A 23,321-nucleotide genomic window follows, 5' to 3' on the forward strand; every position below is an offset into this window, starting at 1 on the left:
ACATGGACTTTTAGATATATTATGTCACTTATGACTGATTTTATAAAAGCCATAGGTTGTGGGTATGTGTATGTGTGCATAATTTTTTAAATAACTAAAGATGATCAGAGAATATTACTTCAATCTAAAAAAAAAAAACCCGTATCAAGTGAAACTTTCAACTGCCTTCACCATTATGGTTATACTTCTAAGAAAGGGATTACACAAATTATAGTTAAAAGAAAAAATCTCCTCATGTATTTGAATTTCCAAGCAAAAATTTCTGCTAATAACTTTAGACACCAATGTTTCTTTACTGTAATGACAGAATTATTTTTAGTACACATAACAGGTACACAACTAATAAACATTTAGATTATTTTACAAAATTTTGAAACTTCTTTAATTTGGAATTTGATAGTTCAAACTATGCAGTAGTTTAAAGCAAAGTTTATAGTTGCATTATAAACAAGTATTTTAAAAAGTGGCAACAAATTCTACTCTATTCCAGAAACCCATTTTAAAGAATCTGAACAGAATTGCTTAAATGTAAATGGCATACAGAGGACAGATGTCCAGTTGTCAGGAGTATTTCACAAAGGGATTCTGCAGGGTTTGGAGGTTAAGCAAGTGTTCAGTGATTTCTAGGTCCATTCTAATTCTAAAATTCTACAGTTTTCCTAGCAGTTCTATTAAGAAACAGTTATTTCTTCTGATATTGCCGAATTATATCATTCATAGATGGAAACTTTAGGATGTCACTATCGGTGCTTAAAATAAATGTCATCTTTCATACTATGGTGAAACTCACAAGGGTCTCCTCCCCACTTGTTCCAGACTGAGACCTTGTCCCTGATGTTTCAGACTAAGTTTCACTATGATTGAAGAGGACCTATTTTAGCCTAAATGTTCTCCTTCTCTTGGCAATGTCGTAAATGATACAATAGACAAAGTGAATTTTAACAAAATGAATTTTTAAAACATTTCAACAAATGTTCCTTTCAAATTCAGAAATAAGCGCCTGTACCTCAAACTCCCTATGTTAAACATAATAAATGATTTAAATGCAAACAGTTGGTATACATGCTGCTTGCTCAGTTCTCTCCAAATAGGGATTTATGTCTCATGAAAAAAAAGTAGCTTCAGGTTAAATCATAATGCTAAGACACTAAGTAATTATGATGATCACTTTTACAATTCAGTGTTGGATTCTTGGTTCTGAGGACATGGACACACACACACACACAGATTTTTTTTACGTAGATGACAATTTAGATTTAAGATATATACTTTGCAAAATATTTACCCACATATTCTCCAGGAATCGCTAGAGATGAAATGTAACAACAAACTACTTACAGATTTTGTGGCTTCTAAAATCAGTGATGAGACTCATGGATAACCAGAAAAAAATCCTGATTCCTTAGAGTTAGTTCTAAGTGTTATCAGATGATATAATTTCAAGTAATCATAATTTTCTATTTTTGAAATACTGGTTCATAAAAAGTCGAATCTCCATGAATCAAAGTACTGGCATGGCAGTGAATTACACTGAAAATCAGGTCTTCAAAAGACACTCTTGGACATCACCGCTGCGTATCTTTAATACAGCCTTCAAAGGTCTGTGCAGCACTTTGAAATATGAAATAATTACAGTTGGAGCAGTTACTCTAAATCTCAGTAGGTAATTCCTACAGCAGTACTTGTTTACTCAGAACGGTTTTCATTTCAAATATATGTAAACTTTCTCACAAAGTCAGAACACAACTCACAGTTTGAACAGAAACCTCAGTATTTGAGTCTCGGCATTAAGTAAAATAAACTTTACCTATTAGGATGCTTTTGAATGCAAATCACTCCTTAAGGTAAATGGGATGTAATTTCTAACTTGTGGTAAAAGTGAAGAAATCGTTTATTATGTGAAGCCTTGACCAAAATCAATTAGTCAAGTGCAAGATTTCCACCTTATGGAACAAGTCAAACTCTACCCACACAACACATCTGGCAGAGATCTGGATGCAGGTACACCTACAGTTGGGGACTGGATGTCCCTTAGCTCGGGGCAGTGAAAGAAAAAGGCAAGCCACGGATCAGCCCCCATTGGTCATTGGTCATTACCTCACTGATAACAATGCCTACTTTGCTTACTGGAGAGTGTATCTTCCAGTGGAGACACGCTTCTAATTCTATAATGCCAGACAGCGGGGGGAAAAGAAGGGTCCACTTTTTAAAAATCCATCCTTTAAAGTCTTTTAACCATTTTGATTAGGTATGGAATGACTCATTTTCTGCTCTAAAGACAACCAACCTTTTTAAAGTATTGACTTGCCAATTTATCTTTGATAAGTGATTAAGAAAGATAAATGAATCTGCTGACTTTACAAATAAGAATATGTGAATAAGAATATATATATATATATATATATATATATATATTCTGAGAAGTTATTGCCCCATGCTTCTGATTTAAAATGTGACTAAGTTCTCTCAATAAACTGTTCATTTAAAATTTTAAACTTTAAACTTAAATCATCCTTACTGCACTGTTATCATTCTCTTTATTTTCATATCATTTCTATAAATACTCAAATTAAGAAACAAAAATCCCCAATCTTGAAACCAACTTACAATGAAGCTAGTTTATAACTTTTAAAATATTTTGTTAAAATGTAAAAACCCTGAAATTACAAACAAAACATTTACAATTTTACAGTATATATCTAATTTATTCTTTTAAAAAAATATTCTGAATTGTTTTTATACAAGTGACCAAGTGTAATTTTTTTCAAATGAAACTCCTCTACAGGCTAGAAGAGGGTAGGTGGTATTGCCCCATTGAACACCAACACAGATTTCACTCTTCATGCCGGGACTTCAACTATTTCAAAATAGTCATTTGGTAGAATCACATAACCCCGCTCGGAGACGTCGTCTTTCTCCTTCTGGAAGTGCACGACCTCCTTCAGCTTCTCCAGCTGCCGCTCCTGTCTTCTGCACCGCTGCTGTGCGGTCTTGAGCTTCTTTCTGAGCTTCTCTACTTGCTGTTCGAGCTGGTGAATCCTCTTCCTCTGGTGCATGGTGTCCTCCACAGTGTAGTTGTGGTCACAGAACACGGAGAGGTTATCAGGGGTCTGAAGAGGAGGCATGAGTAACCCGATAGCAGCATCGACCTGGGAAACGGGGGGTGTTGAAGGAGGTCGGGGAAGCTGTTCTTGGGGCTCCGGAAGATCTTCCTTCTAAAACAAAGATGCAGAGCACATTTCAGTTTCATGACGAAACAGTTCACAAGAACTCGTCTGTGGAATTTAAGAATACTCTCATTTCTGTCTCCTCGGTATAGAAACATTCTAAAATGAGAAAACAGTTCAAGTTTTAATTGTACTTTTCTTTCTGAAGTAGAAATGGGATGCAAGAAACACAGAATGATTATTAAGATTTAATTAAATACTAAGCACTTAAAACTGAGGGGAAAAATACTTTGAACTATCACTGACAAAGAAAAATCAAAACTTATCAACATGTAAGAAGGACTACAGAGTGATCTCAAAGTAAGTTATGAAGCTAGATTGAGTTTCTTAGCGTGAGGATATTTAACTTTAATAAACTGCACTTTGTATTTTTAAAAAGTATTTCACTGTGAACAGTGGTTATTTACAAGTGATGGGTTCCAGGCAACATTTATTCTCTTAACACTACTCTGGATTTTCCAAATTTTCCACAGTGAACACATTAATTTTATAAACAGAAAACCACCCAATATTTTAAAACACTTATTACCTTGTCATGTGGTTCAGTACAAAGGAATATTGTGGGGACAGCGTCCTCTTTCAGTAACTTGTTGTTGCACTCTCTCTTAAAGCAGTCCGGAGTAAAGTGTTCTGAGCAAATGCTGCTGTACTTGGTGGGCTTGAAGTTTTTCCTTCTGACAGCTGCCTCCCATTTTTTACAAAGACTGGGTCGAGTAAGAGGAAACCTAAGAAGATGACATAATTCAGTTTTCCAACCTTATTCAAAAAAAAGGCACACCCAGACTTTCCCGCTTAGAAAAGAATTAGCTTACATCGGTGTTAACACACCAAGGAGGAATTTGATTGAAACACCAGCCCTGGGCTTCCTTGGTGGCGCAGTGGTTGAGAATCTGCCTGCCAATGCAGGGGACACGGGTTCAAGCCCTGGTCTGGGAAGATCCCACATGCCACGGAGCAACTGGGCCCGTGAGCCACAATTACTGAGCCTGCGCGTCTGGAGCCTGTGCTCTGCAACAAGAGAGGCCGCGATGGTGAGAGGCCCGCGCACCGCGATGAAGAGTGGTCCCCACTTGCCGCAACTAGAGAAAGTCCTTGCACAGAAACGAAGACCCAACACAGCCATAAATAAATAAACAAACAAACAAACAAACAAATAAATAAATAAATAAATAAAAGAACGTGAATTTTTAAAAAGAAAAAAAACACCGGCCCTGCGAATCTTTTTTTTTTTTTTGACAGTGTTTAGTTGTGTCCTTACTACCTTAGTTTGTTGCGAATGTACTTGTTTTGACATAGAAAACAGACTTGTGGTTGCCAAGGGTGGGAGACGGGGAGGTATGGAGTGGGAGTTTGGGATTAGCAGATACAAACTATTACATATAGAGAATGGATAAACAACAAGGTCCTACTGTATAGCACAGGGAACTATATTCAATATCCTGAGATAAATCATAATGGAAAAGAATACGAAAAAGAATGTATACATATGCATAACTGAATCACTTTGCTGTACAGCAGAAACTAACACAACATTGTAAATCAACTAGACTTGAATCAAGTAAATTTTTTTAAAATGTACTTCTTTTAAAATCCTATAACTAAAGTGACCACCACTAATGTGGAATATAAGTCACCCCTCCCAGCATGGTACCTTTGTTCTTCTTAGAAAGCAATATTTCTTACAGGAATCTGATTGATCACACAGCAGTTATAAGAATGTCAGATACAATGACATACACAATCTAAACAGGACAGGCTGATTAAGAATTTACATAATATAAAAATATTCTTATTAAAAGGTAGCCATGTGGATAGATGCACGCAGGTGGCAGAGTTAAGTGATGGGAGGCTGGGGTCGAGGCCCATGTGCAGCGATATTGTAAATAACCTTCACTAACAGATACAGGGATTCCACACACATCTAAATACACAAGGGTAAATCGTATAGGTCCAGTATCTGTTTATCTCAGTTTTTAATGCTTAACTTTTATACTGAAGACACTAAAAGTTTCAGGTAAAAATACATGCTATAGAGTGAATTTGTATTAATTATTTTTTCACCAGTGATTTTCTGTGTATTGCAAAACAAAATTGCACATTTATAACTATGCACTGAGAAAAAGAAGCTTTTGGTTCTCTTAGAATCAGTCTGACAAATATGAATTAATCAAATTAGTCAAATCATAGTGAGAAAGAAATAAAGAAAAGTATTCATTTCGAATTACCTCTTAATCAACTGAAATATGTCCATTAGGCCCAGATAAAGAGAGCTAGGAAGGGCTTAAACTTATTGTGATTTTCTTCTTCCAGGTCAAGGATTTAGTGAGCTGGGGGGATTGGCAAGAAGCCAAAAAAGGGTGTTTTGACTCTGTGTCCCACAGTTCCTCTTCCAAGCGAGGTACGCCTGAGCCTGACTCTGCTGGGGTCAGGACGCTCTAACCCACCGTCGGGGCAGTCCCTTTTCTTTGCCCAGCATAGCTGTTCCCACTGCCATCAGGGAGAAAGCGAGGAAAGGACTCCTAGAAGGTTCCTGCTGGGAGCGCCTCCAGAAGTACAAACGTGGTACAGTCACTGGTACCACTCAGCACTCAGGGCCTCCAGACCCAAGGACTACAATGCAGGTTCTTTCGGAGGTCAAGATCTTTCCCATTTACTTCCCGAAACTGTTCTTTTAGATAAGGGCTGAGAGGCAGGTTAGCCCTTCTTTCGATTAAATCGACTATTTAACAGCCAGCAGAAACTCAGTAGTTCTGATGTGTGAATGTCATCCTTAACGAGTCTGCGGTGCCAATGAAGGGTCTTCCCTATGTTTGGATTCCCTCTGCCATATCATTAGAAATGGGGAGGTGGGAACTGAATGCCTTTGATCACATCTCCATCTCCAGACCTATTCCTTCACTTTGGAAGTCCTGGAGGTCAATTCATCAGCTTTCAGAAATTCTAATAAATCAAGAGGTAATATTAGGACATACTGAACCGAATCCTGGAAGTGTTAAGTGTTCTATCCCCTTCTCGGAAGGGGAAACATGAACACTCTCAAGATCTCTTTAAAGGGACTTGCCTGTTGGCGCAGTGGATAAGAAGAATCCGCCTGCCAATGAGGGGGACACGGGTTCGAGCCCTGGTCCAGGAAGATTCCACATGGCGCGGAGCAACAAAGCCCGTGAGCCACAGCTACTGAGCCCCTGCGCCAGGCTCCGCAACAAGAGAAGCCACCGCAATGAGAAGTCCACGCACGGCAACGAAGAGCAGCCCCCGCTCGCCGCAACTACAGAAAGCCCGTGTGCAGCAACAAAGACCCAACGCGGCCAAAAATAAAAAAAATTTTTTTTTTATTAAAATCTTAAAAAAAAAGATCTATGTTCTAGACACTCTTATTTCTGTTCCTCTCATATTCTATCAAACCTATAAATGCACCCACATTGGGCTTCCCTGGTGGCACAGTGGTTGAGAATCTGCCTGCTAATGCAGGGGACACGGGTTCGAGCCCTGGTCTGGGAAGATCCCACATGCCGTGGAGCAACTAAGCCCGTGAGCCACAACTACTGAGCCTGCGCGTCTGGAGCCTGTGCTCCGCAACAAGACAGGCCGCGATAGTGAGAGGCCCGCGCACCGCGATGAAGAGTGGCCCCCGCTTGCCACAACTAGAGAAAGCCCTCGCACAGAAACAAAGACCCAACACAGCTAAAAATTTTTTAAAAAATGCACCCACATTCCCTGTTAAAGATAAAAGGTCCCCACCCCGAAACTGAATATTTGCTTTTGTTTTTGTAATTACTTAGCTATAAATAATTTGTATGATTTACCACTAACTCATTTCTTTAGCTATTATCTATCCACTTACAGTCGTAAGTTACGGCCACATTTTCTTAACGTAGTAAAACTTGTGAACACTGAATTTGGCTGAATGAAAATGGCACCGTGCAGACATCAGACGATCACTATCATTCCGTTCTGCGGTTTTTCTTCTCAAGAGAAGACCGGCCCTCCTAGGACTCCGGCCGCGGCACCTCCCGGATGAAGCAGCCCCGAGGGCGGTGGGCCGCGTTCCCTCCGAGGCTGCTCTTCCCCACGCACGATACCCTGCTACTGCCCACGCTGCCGCTGTGCGCGAAACACAGCTCTTCATCTTGGCAGTACCTGAACCTTTCTGGGAAACTCACTGGTCCCTGAATGTGGGGTCCTAGAAACTGGGTCCAAAACATCCTCCCGGACGCCTGGCCAAGTCAGTCCTAACGGCTGCGACGCTGGACCGCCCCACGCCCCCTCCAGCAGGGAGGGAAACGCGGGCCTTCTCCGTCGCTGCTGCTGCTTCAGCCTCCCCTCTAAAGACTCATTACCATCTCCCTACTCCGTGACCCGCCTGATGAAACCCAGCTGCCTCCGGGTCTGGAGACCTCACGACCCGCCGGGGCTCCAGGCATCGCCCACGGGCCCCGAACCTACCACCCCGAGCGGCGCGCGAACCTAAGCGCGAGGACAGGCCGCCGCGGCGACGCGCGCCGAGAACGCGCCACCCGGGGCGGGGCGCCGGCGGCTACTCCAGGGACGAGCCCACCGCTCCAGGCCCGGAGCACCCGACGGCGCCCCGCCCCTAGCTCCGCCCCTCGCCCCGCCCCTCTCACAGGTCTCGCGCGGACACGCGCCTGGCTCCGCCCCCGAGCACGGCCGCGCGCCCCCGGCCCCACTAGGGGCCGAGCCCACGAGGCGCGCAGAGTACTTACTTGTGGAAAGAAACGGGCTTATCCTTGTCGTATCGGTTCTTGCAGCCGTAGGCGGAACAGGACTGCACCATCCTTCCGGTCCTCAGTTACTTAACTTCTGCCTCCCCAGCAGGCAGTTGAGGCTGCTATCAATGTCGCCGCGCTCGGCTTTGACACCCTCGCTGCTTCTGTAGCTTTGGTCAGCAGTTAGAGTGATGAGAGCCTCATTCGGAGTGACTCATGTGCTCGTTTTGTTGTTTGCATTAGCAGAAGGACCACAGCCATCGCCCGTCTCCCATCTCCAAAATGGCGGAGGCAGCTTCAACCTCACCTCTCGCGAGGAGTTCGTCCTACTGTTTCTGATTAGCCCTGAGGTCAGAGGTAACGTTCCCTGGTACGTAGGCCATTGGCTGAGGCCCGGCGTGTCGCGCGGCGGGCTCGGCGTTGCGCAAGTGGGCGGGGCTTCCGAGCTTCCGGAAGGAAGAAGGAACTGCCTGGGGGGAGGGGAGGGGGTGGGGGCGGGAGCCCTGGGCTGGTTCCGCCCTCACGGTGATTCCCTGGGTTACTTATCCCGGACGGTGTAGGGTGGAGAGCTAGACGGTCTGTTGGGTCCGCTGGGCTAAAGCAGGGCAGGTGTAAACCTGAGGCCGTTGGGCAGTTGCGCTCGTTTCTCTGAAAGCGCGGCCACAGATGGCGTGATTCCTAGAACTAGGTGGACTCCTCCTCTCCCAGCCTGCTGGCCTCCATCGCCTTACCTGCCTCTTCAGGTATCGCGAGGCTCTGAGGAGCCCAGGCCCCGGCGCCTGGCAGCGAAGGCGGACGCCCGCACGCAGCCGGCGGGCCGAGGCTGTTGGCTGCTGTAGCGATCTCAGTTATCCGTCCCCAGGTGCTGCGTCGGGAATCGCCAACAGCTGACGCGCCTTTCAGTCGGAGGGAGGTTTTGCCTCTTCCGTGGGTGCCGGTAATCTCGTGGCTTGTGATGAAGTGAGCAAGACTAGTATAGTCCCCGTCTTCATAGCGCTTATGTTCTACTGAGGGGAAGGCGGACAATAAAAAATGGAAAGAGAATCGCACTGTGCGAAGATGCCCGAATACGTTAGAACGCTGGAAGGATGAATGAGGACGGAGGAGAGGTCACTGCCTACTGTCTGAGAAGGGGGCCGTTGAATCTGAGAACCAGAGGAAGGGAAAAACGTAGCGGTGTAAAGAAGGAAGGTGGGCAGGCTGGGGAGAGCGTTCCTGGCCTAGGGAGTGTGTGCTACGACCCTGAGGCAGGAAGGAGTTGTGTCTTTTCTGGAAGCTAAATGGAGGCTGTGTGGTCGAGCCTATGAGCCAGGGAAGGAGGTCATGAAGTGAGGTTGAAGAGCAGCAAGTTGTTGGTCTGGATGTTAGCGCAGTGGGAAGCCGCTGAGCCATTTTAGGCAGGGGAGAGATGTGATCTAATACACATTTTGAAAAAGTCATTCTGGCTGTTAAAGGAAGAGTTTATCAGCGACGGGCAACAGCGAAAGTGAGCCGACCAACTAAGGGGCTGTTTCAGGCAAGCAAGAGGTTGGCAGCTTTGGCCTAAGGTGGTGGCAGCAGAGACACGTGTAAGGGGCAGAAGCACCAGGGCTTGCTGATGGATGGAAATGAGAGTGAGGAGGAAAAGGATCAAGATATCGGGGGTGATGTGAGCGTGAGTTTCGGGCTGGAGCAGTTAAGATAAATGGACGGTGGTGCCTTTTACTGAGATGCTGATGGCCTTAAAAAAAAAAAAAAAAAAAAAAGAACTATGTCCCCCAATAGGATAGAGGCCTTGGAGGGGTGGGAGTGATTCTGGAAGTTTTGGGGTTGTAGGACTGAGGAATGTCAGACGTGAAAGAAAGTATAAATAGTTCTGAGGTTGGGAATGCAGGCTACTAAAGAAGCATGGAAGCTCCCCAGCCAGTCCAGGGTGCCCTTTTGAGGCTTGTGATCCGGTCATTTCAGTCGTTTGGTTGGATTTCCCTCAGCCAAGTTCTGTTCTCCCCTCCCCTTCTGTCTTCTAGCTATCCATAACTTGGAAATAAAATAAACATTTTTATTATTTGTTGACTATTATCCTAATGTTTCCTTACTTCAAAATGGTAAATTTACTGGTAAGGTGAATTGCATGTAATTAAAATATATATATTACTGAACTGAACTGAAGGTTGCATTTTTCTTTGTAAAAAAGAGTCCCCCGAACTAAATTTTCACCGTGTGGTCTGCAAATCAATTTATTTGCTTAATAGAAAAATAATTTTCACTACCTCTAAACTAACCTGCAACCATCATTGGCTTCTCCTTTTCCTTTGCCCATTTCTTAACATTTCCTAAGGCTGGAATAACTGTTCCTTACTTGTCAAGGGGTGACTTCAAGGAAGCATTTTTACTTTTCAAAGATGATTGTCTGCGTTTTAAAAATGTTGATGGAAGCAACCCAAACATCCATTAATAGTTGAGTAAGTTGTGGTACAGTCATACAGTGGAATACTATACAGCAATCAAAATAAAGCAGTCCCACAACCTGGATGATTCGTAACATAATGTTGAAGAAGTCAGACACAAAAGAAATACACTATATGATTCTGTTTTTTGTAGAGTAAAAAAACAAAAGTAGGTAAAACTAAAGTCAGAAGAGGCTACTTTTGGGGAGAGAGGCAATGAAGGGGGGCTTATGGGATGGTGGTAATGCATCTTTTGACCAAAGTGATGGTTAAACAGTGTGTTCACTTTATGATAATTCATCATCTGACCTTTATAAGATGTTTGGTATTTGTTCTACTTTAATAAAATAGCTTATTAAGCAAACAAGGGCCACACAAGATAGGCAAAACTGCCATTTGTTTTTAGAGAATGAGAGAGATGTTTATATGCTCTTATGATCTCTTCATCTGACCACTTCAGTACATATCGAAAGTGAATATATGCGTAGCTTTATATGAACATTTAAGGGAAAGGGAATAAATAGGGATGAACTGAAGGATAGTTAGAAGTTTGATGTTCTTCAGAGTCTTAAGAGGCCAGGAGCTAATTCATTTACTAATAGAACACTTTTTAGGGAAAAAGGAAAATTCAACCCTTGACTTTAAAAGGGTAGGTTTTGTCTCAGTTTTTCTAGAAGGGTACACTTTGTCTTCTTGCTTGATGAACTGAAGAAAAATATGCCACTTGTTTTGATGTTGGAGAAGGCTAAGGCCTAAAGATGCCTTAAACTCACTGATCTCTAACAGTTTAGATTTTAGTTTCTATCCAACTATGCTGCTTTTTCTATAAACAGTTTTTATTTTAAAATACCCTCACATTCATTCTCTCTGGGCCTCATTATCTTCATCTGTAGGGTTAGGCTGTAGGACTGAGGAATTCCTAATTTGGAATCCATGAATGGTCAGCTCTTTGAATCCCCTGAAAATGAATCAAAACTATACATATGTGTATATATGCATTTTTCTGGGGGAGCTATCCATAGGTTTTATCTGATTTTCACAGAGAAAACACAAAAACTAGTCAGTTTCTAAGGTCCCTTACAGCTGTAACATTCTAGGATTCGTGAAACAAAGATTAATTTCCATGTAGATGTTAACTATAGGTTTTCTCTAAGACCGATTAGCGGGGTGAGTGTTTTGATCTGAATTATTAGATATTTTTAAGTAGTTATTTTTAAATTTTGTGTTTTAAAATTAATTAAAATCTAAACTGTTAGATATAGTGAAGTTTAAAACATCTTTATTTAGCCCTTAGCCCTCTCCTATGTCACACACTACATTCCCCTTAAAAGGCCACTAGTCTGGAAGAAAAAGGACAGTGTTCAGACATGCTCAGTGTTGTCTACCGGGTGTGTACTCCCCTCATGCCCCGTTCTGGACATGGGACAAGTCAGAGGAGGCAGTGGGTGAAGGGGACAGCGACTGATAACACCTGAGATTTGCTTGCAGTCAGGAACTCGACGCTTCAAATACTGACACCGTGAAGATGGTCTGGTTCTGACTGAACAGCAAAAGCTCAACGATTGTCTTTATCTCTGTGACAGGATCGCCTCCTGTCGGCAGACCTTAAAGCCTACTAACCTGGTCTTGGGAGACTCTAAGTCTTAGGGCCTTAAAACCTTGAGTGCCCTTTCCTATCCCTCAGACTCAGAAAAGAACATTTCAGTTATCAACTATACAGTTTCAGTAAAATACACACTCAAAAGAAATAGGGGTGGGGAATCAGGGTGCAAGGGTACTGATTCCAATCTCACCCTTATTGTCCAGAATTAATATAGATTGCCCAGATTAAATAATTTTTCTCAAAAACATTTCTACGTTTTAAATTTTAAAGTTAATTAGAAACGTGATGAGGTGAAAAAGAAAGCCATTGCAACCATTATATTGAATGCTATTTCAGGAGTTCCGAATTTTAAAGCAGACAGTGTCAAAGAAACCAGACAATAACAGCTACTTTTTAATTTTAGATACGTTGCTTTTATTCAAAAGAGTCACTGCTTGACAAACTCTGAAATCACAAGGTTTGAACCAAACTGTCCATCCTCTGAAACAACTCTGTGAGGTAGGTATCCGCACAGCCACAGGGACCAGCACGGTCCTTTCTTCCCGTGCTGCTTTCAGTGCTGAGAACTGTAGTAGCTGGAACCACTGTTCTAGTGGGCAGTTAGAACAACTGTTTCCTCCATCTCCCTCCCCACAGAGCTGCCCAAGTTATCATCTGCTCCTGGGGCTGGACCATCTGTTTTTTGAAAGTTACAATATTGTTGTTTACGAAAATCCAAACTGTTGCTTTGATTTATATGCTCTAACTCTGAATCACGGAAGTATTACTATGATGTTTAAAAATTTAAAACACTGATTGACTCTACTTGCTTTAAATACTCTTGGATCCCTCCTACATTTATTATCACTGATCAATAAAGATGACATAATAAACAGGTCTAAAATTCTGAGAAGCCAGCATATTCCCTTTTCAACTTAGTAAGACTTCATACAGTGTTTTTGTATGTTACAAAAGTTGGTACAATACGCCTCTACCAGGAAAGTCTTAGAAGGAATTCCAAATATTACAATAAAAGTATTGTAACTGTAAGTGTGACACTTGAAGCAGAACACATGCACAGAAAATTAAATCCTTTCAAAAATGGCATTGCTATAGCCCCACACCAAATTTGTAATTGGTAGGCAATGCGTTTCGAGACTGGTAAATGGTGGTGTAACGAACGCCTACTCATTAGCTTCTCAAGTTAGTGACTGCAGCTGAAACGTTTTCCTATGAAGTGTGCCACCCTATGAGAAGTTTGATTTGGACATGGTGAATCAGGATTCGTGGAGTCTTGATATGTAATCTTTCTAGACCTTTGCTCTTAGGAGAACCCAAGCTGTCCTAATCCAGTATGCTCCAAAAGTCTTCCAAAGGATCCCAGTTTCTCCCCATGTAGGAGTCCTAGGAGTCTAATACCAGTTCGGTCACTTATCTGTGCATGGCTTCAGACAAAAAAAAATACCTTTCATCTACGTCAGGGATTTCATCTATGAAAAGGAAGGTAATGCCCTGCCTCCTTCCCCTAACTCTCTTGAGGATTAAATGAAAAGTATGCCAGAAATTGCTTTAATTACAATGTGCTATACTTAAGGATTTTGTTTTTCTCTGTGACAAGCAGCAGCTTTGTCTTAGGCCCAAATTACAAGACACTACTGACGTATCATTCAGCATCTCATCAGTTGATGGCCTCTGATTCACCTGGAAGACTGCGACAGTGAGGCTCGCTGACACGTGAGTGGACAGGAATGACTAGCGGTGGCTGCCAGGTGCAGAGCTGACACGGCCTGAGCCCTGGGGATCAGTGACTGCCCTGCCGTCCAGGTCACTCACAGGCAGTGCCAGCTGAGGGAGTTAAGATTTCGTAATACTTGCGGTTTTGATTCTTCTCAAACAGAAAACTGCGTAAGAGAGCGTTAAGTACTTATGCTGTAGTCATCCAAAAACCAAGATAACGTGCCTGCTGAATCATCTCATTCTGCATAAGGCCTGATGAATCTGGGCTATATTCTGTCATCTAGGGACAGTATTACAAAAGTGTTCTGACAAGAGAAAACTAACCAAATCTGTACATTCTGTCGCTATAGCTCACCAGTAATTTCTCTTGTCAAATTTAAATAGTGTTCCTAGTACCCTCCTCAGTTCTTTGATGCTCACAGCTACGGAGAACCACCTTCCTCAGGAATGCACCAAACTGCTATGTGTCTGCAGTATCACCCAGGTTCCTGAAACAAAAATTCCCTTTACAAGTAACTTTTATATACTGTTCCTATAAAAGGACCAAACTCTTACTGAAATGCCATAACTGAGAATATCAAGCGTGCTGACTGGAGTCCAATGTCTCACAACTTGTTAATTCTCCTATCACTTAAGGAAGTGTTCTGTAAACCAGAATATGAAATCAAATTAACAAAGTTCAAGTTTCTTCTTTCCCCTTCAGCTGGTAGCAAAGAATTATATCAGAATGGAAAAGCAGAACTGCTCCAAATGCACAAAACCTAAATGCTCAAAGAAACACTGACTTTTCCCCAATATTGTACAATATTTTATTGTAACCAAAATACTTAGGTGAGTCTCACAGCAGTATATTATCATGTAGGTACTCACCGAGAAGGATGAATTGGATAAACTGTACATTTGACAATACCTTACTACACATCCAGTTAACCTGAATAGTTTGGTGGGGGAGAAGATATAGAAGCATCCCATTTTATATAATTCCATATTTTTTCCACAACTTTATAGAAACACAGAATGAAGATACAGTTGTTAATCACTATAATTCTAACCGTACTATTGGAACCTGCAACACGTAAAAATTCCAGTCATATATTGCTAGGCATTTGCCAAATGACAATCAAATGTTTCTCATACAGTGGTTTTAAACTTGTAAGATAATATTCAAATGCTTTAAACTGCCATGGTCCTTTTGTTTGATTTTACACATTGGCTCAAATATTTTAGTGCACTCATTTTCTCATCTGTTGAGTCTCTGTGTTACTACTTCTCGGTACATAATAGAGATGTAGATGAGCAACAAAAAGACGACAAAGAAATCATCGAGAAAGCCTAGAATTCCAAACAGGGCTTCAGGCACAAAATCTAGAGGCGATATAAGATAGAAAAAAGCCCCCATTAAACAAAGTATTATCCTGATACGGAACATCCAGAAAAGGCCTCCGACTGAAAACACCTCCCTGAATGCATGCCTCAGTAAAGTGGGTAGGTCCATAATTCTTTCCATAATCTGGTAGGGGAAGAACAAATACTGTGATTTGGTATCTAGTGTGTTAGACTTAAAAATAATACAATTTTCTTACAACGTGCAGACAAACTCAGCATGAATGAAGGAGTTGCACGTATTCACTGAAACCATATTTTCTAGTTACACATTTTATTTAAAAATAGTTCTTTGATTACTAGGTTCTTATAAAATAGGTCTTATTGCAGATAATTGAAAAGTAAAATATCAACAAATTTGAAACATAGGACATAGTAATACAAAACTCAAGTTATTTCTAATTTGTAAATTTAGTAAAATAAACCAACAAAGAACCCAGTGTACAGAACTAGGCTGAGGCTTGAGCTCAAGTCTCAGCTTTAAAGTTGGACAGACCACTTACTAGCCAAGTGACCTTGGGGAAAGTTGTTTAACCTACTAGAGATAAGTCAACAACTAATTGAGTATGTGCCACAAGGACTATTAAGAACTAGAAGAGATATTGTTATAAAAGACCTTGATAAATTGCCAGACAATATATAAGTATATACGGACACATCAACTTTGATGGCTTTGACCATCTAAGAATAGCAATGAAACTGATTTCCTTCTTAGGATGTTTATTCTGCTTAGCTTGAGTTTAAGTGAATTATTAATTGCCACAGAGATTTTTGGAATGCCGGGCCCTACCCTTTCTGGAAATGATTATGGTTTCTGAATATATACAGACTAATAATTAGATTATATTTACTTTGTAAATATACTAAAACCCACTGAATTGTATACTTTAAACAGGGGTACTATATGGCGTGTAAATTACATCTAAATAAAGTTGTTTTTTTAAAAAAAGACAGTACCAGTATCTATTTGTATGACCTTGAGCAAGTCAAGTTTATTCTCTGACTGGAAACTTCTCGCTTCCTCTGCATAGCTCTTAGCTGACTGCATGACCATGAGGCCGCGTGTAGTAATGAGGCACCATGACGACTCCTCAACCTAACTTCTTTGACGTCTTACTTCTCAGGGGTTGGGAGATGCAAGAGAAACTGGCCAGAGGAAGTAAATCACTTCCTGTGGTCATTCCAGTGCCCACAATTCAGCTGTTTTTAACAATCTGTATAAATACCACAAATCCAACGCTAAGTATGTATTTTGTCCAACAAATGCCGAATAAGTTGAGAGGGAGATGGAGACAAAAATGGGAAGAACTGAGCAAGCGATGAGAAAACGGTTTTAAAAACCCCACCAGACAAAGAAAATCTTGTAACTCCTTTTGGAAAACTGATCACAAAAGAACAAAAATGGTCTTTTTAGAATCACTCCTCATGCTGATTTTCTGTTCTCTGTGGAAGAAACTAATACTTAAAGCAAAACAGCTATACAGCTTTCACAAGGTCTATGGTAAATTACTTAAAATGTTCTAATGACCAGCCAATATGTCTTTTGAATACTGTTCTGTCCTTTATCGGGGCTATTTTGTTCAGTTCTCATATGGTGTTGTTTACACAAAATCTGTAGTGATTAGACAAGAAATATGGAATGGGTTATTAAGAAATGTTTGTGTACTAATCACAATCTGACTCTTAACTCTGGGGTAGAATATCAAAGTAAGAGCTAAATGTCTTTATTATATTGTAATTTCATCACATACCAAGCTTTCTTATTCATTAAGTATATATCTGACGCACACAAAATAACTGAGCAATGGTATGCTTCACACCTTAAAATACGAATGAAAATCTTAAAATGATTTTTTTAAGTTCAGTGGTAGTTCTTGAATTTGAAACACTGATTTTCAAAGAATCGTCCTAAGATGCCCCTGGAGGATACGTAAGAAAACTGTCGGATCAGAAACAGCAGAAGAGGCTGCCAAAGAATCATGGAGGGCAACAGGGACCAGGTCAAGCTTTTCTTGTCACTAAAAGATTTGCCTATCACCATCCACAGCAGGCGAAACTGTATGCCTTTAAATGTACCTGACGTCCCAGAATGAGGAACAGAATGTACGAGGGAGCCCAAGTCTATGCAGTTGTGTAATACAGAAGCATTTTAACAGCTTATATTCTTGGCTGGGAGTAGTAGTATCATTTCTATCTTAAGGATAACCATAAATTCTACAAACATTAAGGCCTACTGTATTCCAGACACTGAGGCCATAGTAGTGACTAAATATACACGGTCCTCGCCCTCGTGAAGCTTTCCATCTCCTGAGAGAACGGTAATGAACAAGGTCGGAGGGCAATGACAGAGACTGCCCTGGTTGATCGGGGACAGCCTCGCCGAGGAAGACATACTAGGGCCGACCTGAAGGATGAGGAAGTCAGCCAGGAGGCGAGCAGCGGGACAAGCATTCCGAGCAGAGGAAATGGCACGAGTGAGGCACGAAGGTGGGAAGGCCTGGAGCGTGTTCTGAGAGCCGCATCCCGAGGGAGGGGAGGGGGGACCAGGCCATGCAGGGCCTTGAAAGCCACAGCCAGGAGTTGGGACATTATTCCAGAAATTCAGAAGTTTCAAAACACAAGAGCATCGTGGTCTTACTTATGTTTTCAAAATATTACTCGGGCTGCTGTGCAGAGGAAAAGGTCCAAGTGAAGAGGCCACTGCAGTTGTCCTAAGCAAGAGATGGTGGTGGCCTGGCCTAGTCTGATGGCTACAAACACAGGACTTGTTATGAGGCAGAAATGACAGCATCCCCAGAAAGAGACAGAAAAGACACGTTAGGACTTCTTTACAGATCAGAGAAGGGGAATGAGGGAGAAGAGGACATCAGCACTGAGTTGAGTAAGGCTGAGGTAAGGAGGGATCGGGTCAGTGTTGTGCATGTTACATCTCCTGTCCGAGACGCCAGGAACGTGCCAGTGGGATGTATGCTGAGCAAGTGGACGTCAGAGCCTAGAGCGTGGAGCAGAGTCTGGGCTTCCAGTACAAATTTGTACTGAGTGTGTTCTGGGTTTTCAAGTACATATTTAGTCATACACTACTAGAATTCTTTGTTAAATTTTGAGAAATTTTGAGAAAACTGGGATGAGTCAGTAAAGTGTGGTTTTTTAATCTATCAAATGCCTTTTTGGGGAGGAGGGGCAACTGTAGAATTAATGTGCTCTTTAAAAATAGAATGCTTTTGAATACCTGACATACCAAACCCCCAATACTTAGGGTTACTTAAGGGAACAAATTCAAATGGGGCCAGGGTAAAATAGAGTAAAACACAATTGTAAAACTCCCTCCAGAAGTTCTCAGTTGTAAGTTTCCCGTAAGACAAACCCTATTTTAGAATCACGTAGGAGTCAATAATTTTACCTTTCCCTCCAATTTTTTTCTATTGCTTTTTTTTTGCTGGTATCACTTTCATAAAGAGTTTTATAATGCCATTTTTTAAAAGATAGAAAACTGTGTAGTCCTTGGGAAAGCTGTAACTCAGTGAATGACAGCAACAATGAAAAGTAAAGACTTAACGTAACACACACAGATTTTTCACAGAGACTATTTGTTGGTAAATCTCACTTTACAAAAGAGAAGTATCATCACACTCTAACTTTGCACCCGCTACAACATTACTTACAGATCTGGGCTGCCCTGAGAATCTCCGGTTATAATCATTAATATCTTGATGCAATGATACAGCATCCTGAGACTGGTCATTTTCACCAAATACTGTTAGCAGTAAAGTTACCTGTAGATTTACAGAAAAAAGCATTGTTACACCTTTCTGCAGCATTAATTTTTTTTCATTTTGTGTTACTATTCAATAGAATGAGAAAAGCTTCTGAATTTAGATTTCGCTCATTTCTTTTAACAAAGGCAACACAGGGGAGGAAAGTAAGCTATTATTTCCTTACAATAAAATCCATTCAAAATGTTATTTGAACTCCTGTAAAATAAAATGGGCACTGGTTTAAGTACTTTTCAATCCACACCCGGGATCAAGTTAGTAGTCCTCTGTTTGGGCTAACAGACATTTGAGGATATAAGAATGATGAGAAAATATTCAGGAGCAAAGTGACATATCACTTTGAGAGAGGAAAATTAGGGCTTTCTTTTTTGATTAAAATCACGATTCCTTATCCTCTCTGGTATCTGAATTATCTTTGAATGCTACCAGCATCACACAGAGATGAAGTTGTTGCAGGAACCAGCTCTCAAGCACCCATCTCTACTACAATCAAAAAGGTAATTCTTGATACTGTTATATAACATAATACATTTAACCCTGATTCCTCCATGGTAGAGGTAAGGAGGATACACAAATGTTCCTGGACTATACTCGGGTAATCTGAAGATGACAGTACCTCGAAAAACAAGTATATTTTAAAATATAACACCCCCTATAGAAATGGCCACTGTACAAAGAGAGAAATATGGGAAGGAGCCGTGATAGATTTGGGTTTAAATCATCTCGCTGTTGCTTTGACCCTCAGCTCAGCTGTAAAACCAGGACCCCACTGCTCAGGTGCTTCCCAAACAGCCAAACACAGGAGTGCCTAAGAGCAGCAGGTGGTAGGAACAGCAGGTAGAGCCATCTCTTCACAAATTTGTTAATAAAGATGAATTCTTTCACTAAATATTAACTGACCACCTACATGGGCCAGGCAGGCACTGCGCTAAGTGCTAGACGTACAAAAAAAGGACAACGTGGCCTTGTGCCTTGGTGATCACAATCCCCAGGATAGAAGGGGAGGGAGACGTGTTCAACAGCCCGTCATAAGGCACTGGGGTAGGCGTTATAATGATGCTGGAGAGGAAGGACTTCCTCTGTCTGGGGTGTCCAGAAAACTTGACACTTGCATTCGCCCTAGGGACGCGGTAGGACCGCTGGCGTGTCAGTGTGCTTGCCCAGGGGAGACGTGGTGACCATGTTCCAGCCACAGACAGCAGCCTGCACACTGTTCCCAGTGAAGCAGGTGGTGGGGCAGGTAGATGAACTGCAGTGGGAACGCACTGCAGTTAGGGAACCCACAAGTTTATCTCCACCTTTCTCACCTCTAGCCAATTTATGTGTGGCCCAAAGGATACCACCTGCTAATGCGCATATGCCCTATGAAAAGACACAGGTAGTGCCAGAAAGAGGGGCAGGTAGTGAAACTAATTCTTTAGGGCAAGACCTTCGGCCTGGTCTCCGTGTTGCTGGCAGAGAGCTAAAGATGAGAGGTGGCACTGGCAAATAAGCTTCAGGGCCAACTGCCTTGTGTCACACATCAAATCAGCCAGAGAGGTGGAACAAAAAAATGATCTTCCTCCTAACCATGTGGTAAAAAGTGTGAAATAGGCAGAATCTGGGGATGTATCGATAGAAGCAAGAAGGAAAGAAGAGAAAGCCTCGAACCTTCCTCTCTCCAACCAAAAAAGGCAGCAATGGGGGAAGTGGATAAGCCAGAACAATGGATGAAAGGTACACACACGTGTGTGCATTTCTGTGTATGTGTATATGTATTTAACAGTGCACACTATATGGTTTTATTTATATACAGTCCCCAAATTAGGCAAAACTGAACAGTAATCTTAGAGGAGCATGCTAAGGTAATAAAACTGTAAAGAAAATCAAGGAAATGCTTATCATAACAGTCAAATAGTAGCTACCTCTAGGAGAGGAAGGAGAGGGGGAGATTTGGAAGGGGTCCTCAGGAGGCTTCTGGGGCTGTGGCCAGTTCCTGTTTCTTCATCTGAGTGGCGGCTACTCAGGTGTTGCTTTGTGACAAGTCAGCGAGCTGTACCTCTTTATTTTGTGTGCTTTTCTGTACGTCTGTTGTATTTTACAAAGAATTTTTGAACAACTGTTGTGCCTTCTCTAATCTTATTTTACTTGGTGGTCCCTGTGGGTTTATGCCTTTCCTGTTTTGGTGGGGCTGCCAGAGGGAGCAAAAGTAAATGCGTGCACTCAATTCGGCATCCTGACTTGGAAGCTCTCCATCCTGGTCGGGACTTCCGTTTGCACTGGAAGACTCCCCAAGGAAAGGTTGTCTGTGAACCTGATCATGAGTCATTATCAGACAGGCATATATTTTAAATGAAAAGAATAATATAAATATAAAGGAAATTCTGAAAAGTGATAGAACGTCCCATTTGGCTATATTTATTAACTTAAAAACTACAAATATCAGTTTCTCAGATTTTTCAAACGAAACAAAATTTTGTTTCTCCAGTTTGTTGAAGAAATTGAGCCGTTTGGTAGCGTACTATAACACTTCAGTCTCCAACACGCATGTGTAAAACCTCACTGCATCCCTCGGAGGCAGCATCTGTACTGATGTAACAGGCTAATCTGCTCTGGGTGATGCGACGTGGCCACGGCTCCACAAGAGACATTTTTCAAAGGCATTGTTCGTCATTTAAAGCTGTCTGGACCCTCACCACAGATGGGCAGGTTAAAAAGAAAGTACAACTGAAAAACTATTTTTTTCAAAAGAAGTCTATGCAGGGCATATTTGCTTAAGCCTGATTGCCAGTTCAGTTGTTCCCTTGCTGGTGTTACAACAAAGACTTACTAGGATCTGGGGGAGGGTTCATGTACCAGCTGTTTTTCACTATGACTGAAGGGATATCAAAGGGAATTCCCTTTTTTTTGAGGTGTCTTAAAGACATTAAAAAAAATAATGGAGAAACATCAGAGAAGCTTTGGATAAATGAAGTTCTGCTAAAAACATAAAAATAATTCAGGAGTTAGATACAGAAACTATAAAAATTTACAAACTGAGCTAGTATAAATGATGTTTTCTGGGCACAAACATTACCGTTTGTCTACAGATTGGACAACTGATTGCCCCAAGCCATGACCCGTATCGCCAGTACGCCACAATGCAGGTACCTAATGGGAAGAAAACATTAATATTGATGTTTTTAAGTCCATATATCCTGGGAAAGTTTCATATATTTGAAATATTTTAACAGCATCACCTATTTTAAAATGTTTTTTACTTTATCCAACCAACTCTTAAGGCAAATTCAAATCTAATAACAATTCCCAGCCACTGAAAAATATTTTAATTTAAACTACCAGTTAAGATACAAGCATTTTTACAATCAAAAGCAAGCATGCATTAACTGCTTCAATGCTATGAGGCTTAATAGAAAATACGGCATTTCCTTTCGTAATTGCAATCATTGTTGCTTTTGTTGTGGTCATCCATGTACAATGCTTGGTGTCAGTCGATTTATCTCTTGTAAAAATAAAATACAGTGTGTGTGTGTGTGTGTGTGTGTGTGTGTGTGGAAAAAATAAATAAATAAATAAAGGCGATTCGAATCTAAAAAAAAAAAGAAAATACGGCATTTCCTATGTGAATAAATAACAGTAATTGAACATTACTGTACATATGACAACCAATAAATCACACTATAAATTTTCTGTTCCAAATTTGATATATATGTTACAGAAACACAACTTCCATTTTTTTAAAAGTTTAGAAAACCAAGTCACTTAAGTGTCAATAATAGTAATTAGGTAGTATGTGCAAAGGAGCCAAAGGATACAAAGATTTCACGCTTCCTGCCCTAACAAAGTTCATAATCCAGTTAAGTAACTGAATCAACTTTTGTACTGGATGGATTTGATTTTTCTTCTTGAAGGCGTTGATGAGCAGTGAAACAGGTAAACACGGCCCAGAGAGAGGATTTACAGACCTTAAAAAGTGGTGGTAGGTGCACGAAGTGTATAGGCACTAAAGTTCAGACCAGTAACAAATGAAGAGGGAGTATTTTTAAATACTGGCTGATGTTTAAGGAGCCAATTCATTTTCTTCTCTGCAGGCCCCCATTTCTCGGATCATCCAGGTTCCACTGTGAATCTGAACTAACTGCTTCCTGGCTCCTTCAATCAAATTGAGGAGACCAAGGTAACATACTTAAATGACTCAGAAGGTAGTTACATCTTGAAATGTGTAATATTAAATTTCAGTACAAAAGGTGTACAGCATTTGAACCCAACTTTGTAGGGGTGGTAAGATTCGATAGGCAGAAGACAGGAGGGAGGACACTCTGGGTTTTGCAATGGCAGGAACAAATCCCAGAGGCAGAAATAATGGTACACGGGGACACTGGTGAGCAGGCCACTGGCTGAAGCCAAGGCTGCCTGACCTGACCGTTAGTGACTGTGGGGAAAAACTGGTTTGATGATTTAAGACAAGTTTAAAAAGCTAAACCATC

The 23,321-nt window shown here is 41.4% G+C and overlaps 2 protein-coding genes across 11 annotated transcripts in view; both read right to left on the bottom strand.

The window, feature by feature from the left end:
- Positions 1-2,684: 2,684 nt before the first annotated feature.
- Positions 2,685-8,255, bottom strand: LOC309619592 (THAP domain-containing protein 1). Of its 2 annotated transcripts, none has more exons than XM_082374894.1 (3): positions 7,952-8,255; positions 3,757-3,952; positions 2,685-3,215 (listed from the first exon to the last, which is right to left on the bottom strand). In XM_082374894.1, exons 1-3 carry the CDS (start codon positions 8,020-8,022, stop codon positions 2,841-2,843), a joined length of 642 nt encoding a protein of 213 aa, XP_082231020.1. In that variant the 5' UTR covers positions 8,023-8,255; the 3' UTR covers positions 2,685-2,840. The 2 variants fall into 2 exon arrangements, with proteins under 2 accessions (XP_082231020.1, XP_082231021.1); XM_082374895.1 differs by lacking the exon at positions 7,952-8,255 and adding an exon at positions 7,368-7,781.
- A 4,118-nt stretch (positions 8,256-12,373) lies between these two features.
- Positions 12,374-23,321, bottom strand: part of RNF170 (ring finger protein 170) — a 30,098-nt gene continuing 19,150 nt past the window's right edge. For all 9 annotated transcript variants that reach the window (XM_082374889.1, XM_082374888.1, XM_082374890.1 and 6 more), the window contains 3 exons: positions 21,911-21,984; positions 18,745-18,855; positions 12,374-15,209 (listed from right to left, as the gene is read on the bottom strand). In XM_082374889.1, coding sequence (XP_082231015.1) covers positions 14,940-15,209; positions 18,745-18,855; positions 21,911-21,984 — 455 coding nt within the window. In that variant the 3' untranslated portion in view covers positions 12,374-14,939. The remainder of the gene's footprint in view (positions 15,210-18,744; positions 18,856-21,910; positions 21,985-23,321) is intronic.

The sequence above is a fragment of the Balaenoptera borealis genome (genome assembly GCF_965194805.1).
Source record: "Balaenoptera borealis genome assembly, chromosome: 21".
Lineage (NCBI taxonomy): Eukaryota > Metazoa > Chordata > Mammalia > Artiodactyla > Balaenopteridae > Balaenoptera > Balaenoptera borealis.

Bases quoted from the DNA above. Each gene is read 5' to 3' on its own strand.
- LOC309619592 (XM_082374894.1), bottom strand. From the start codon at position 8,022: ATGGTGCAGTCCTGTTCCGCCTACGGCTGCAAGAACCGATACGACAAG. The intron at 3,953-7,951 runs GTAAGTACTCTG...TCATCTTCTTAG, and splicing joins AAGCCCGTTTCTTTCCACAA to GTTTCCTCTTACTCGACCCA. The intron at 3,216-3,756 runs GTAATAAGTGTT...TCTTTGTTTTAG, and splicing joins GTACTGAACCACATGACAAG to AAGGAAGATCTTCCGGAGCC.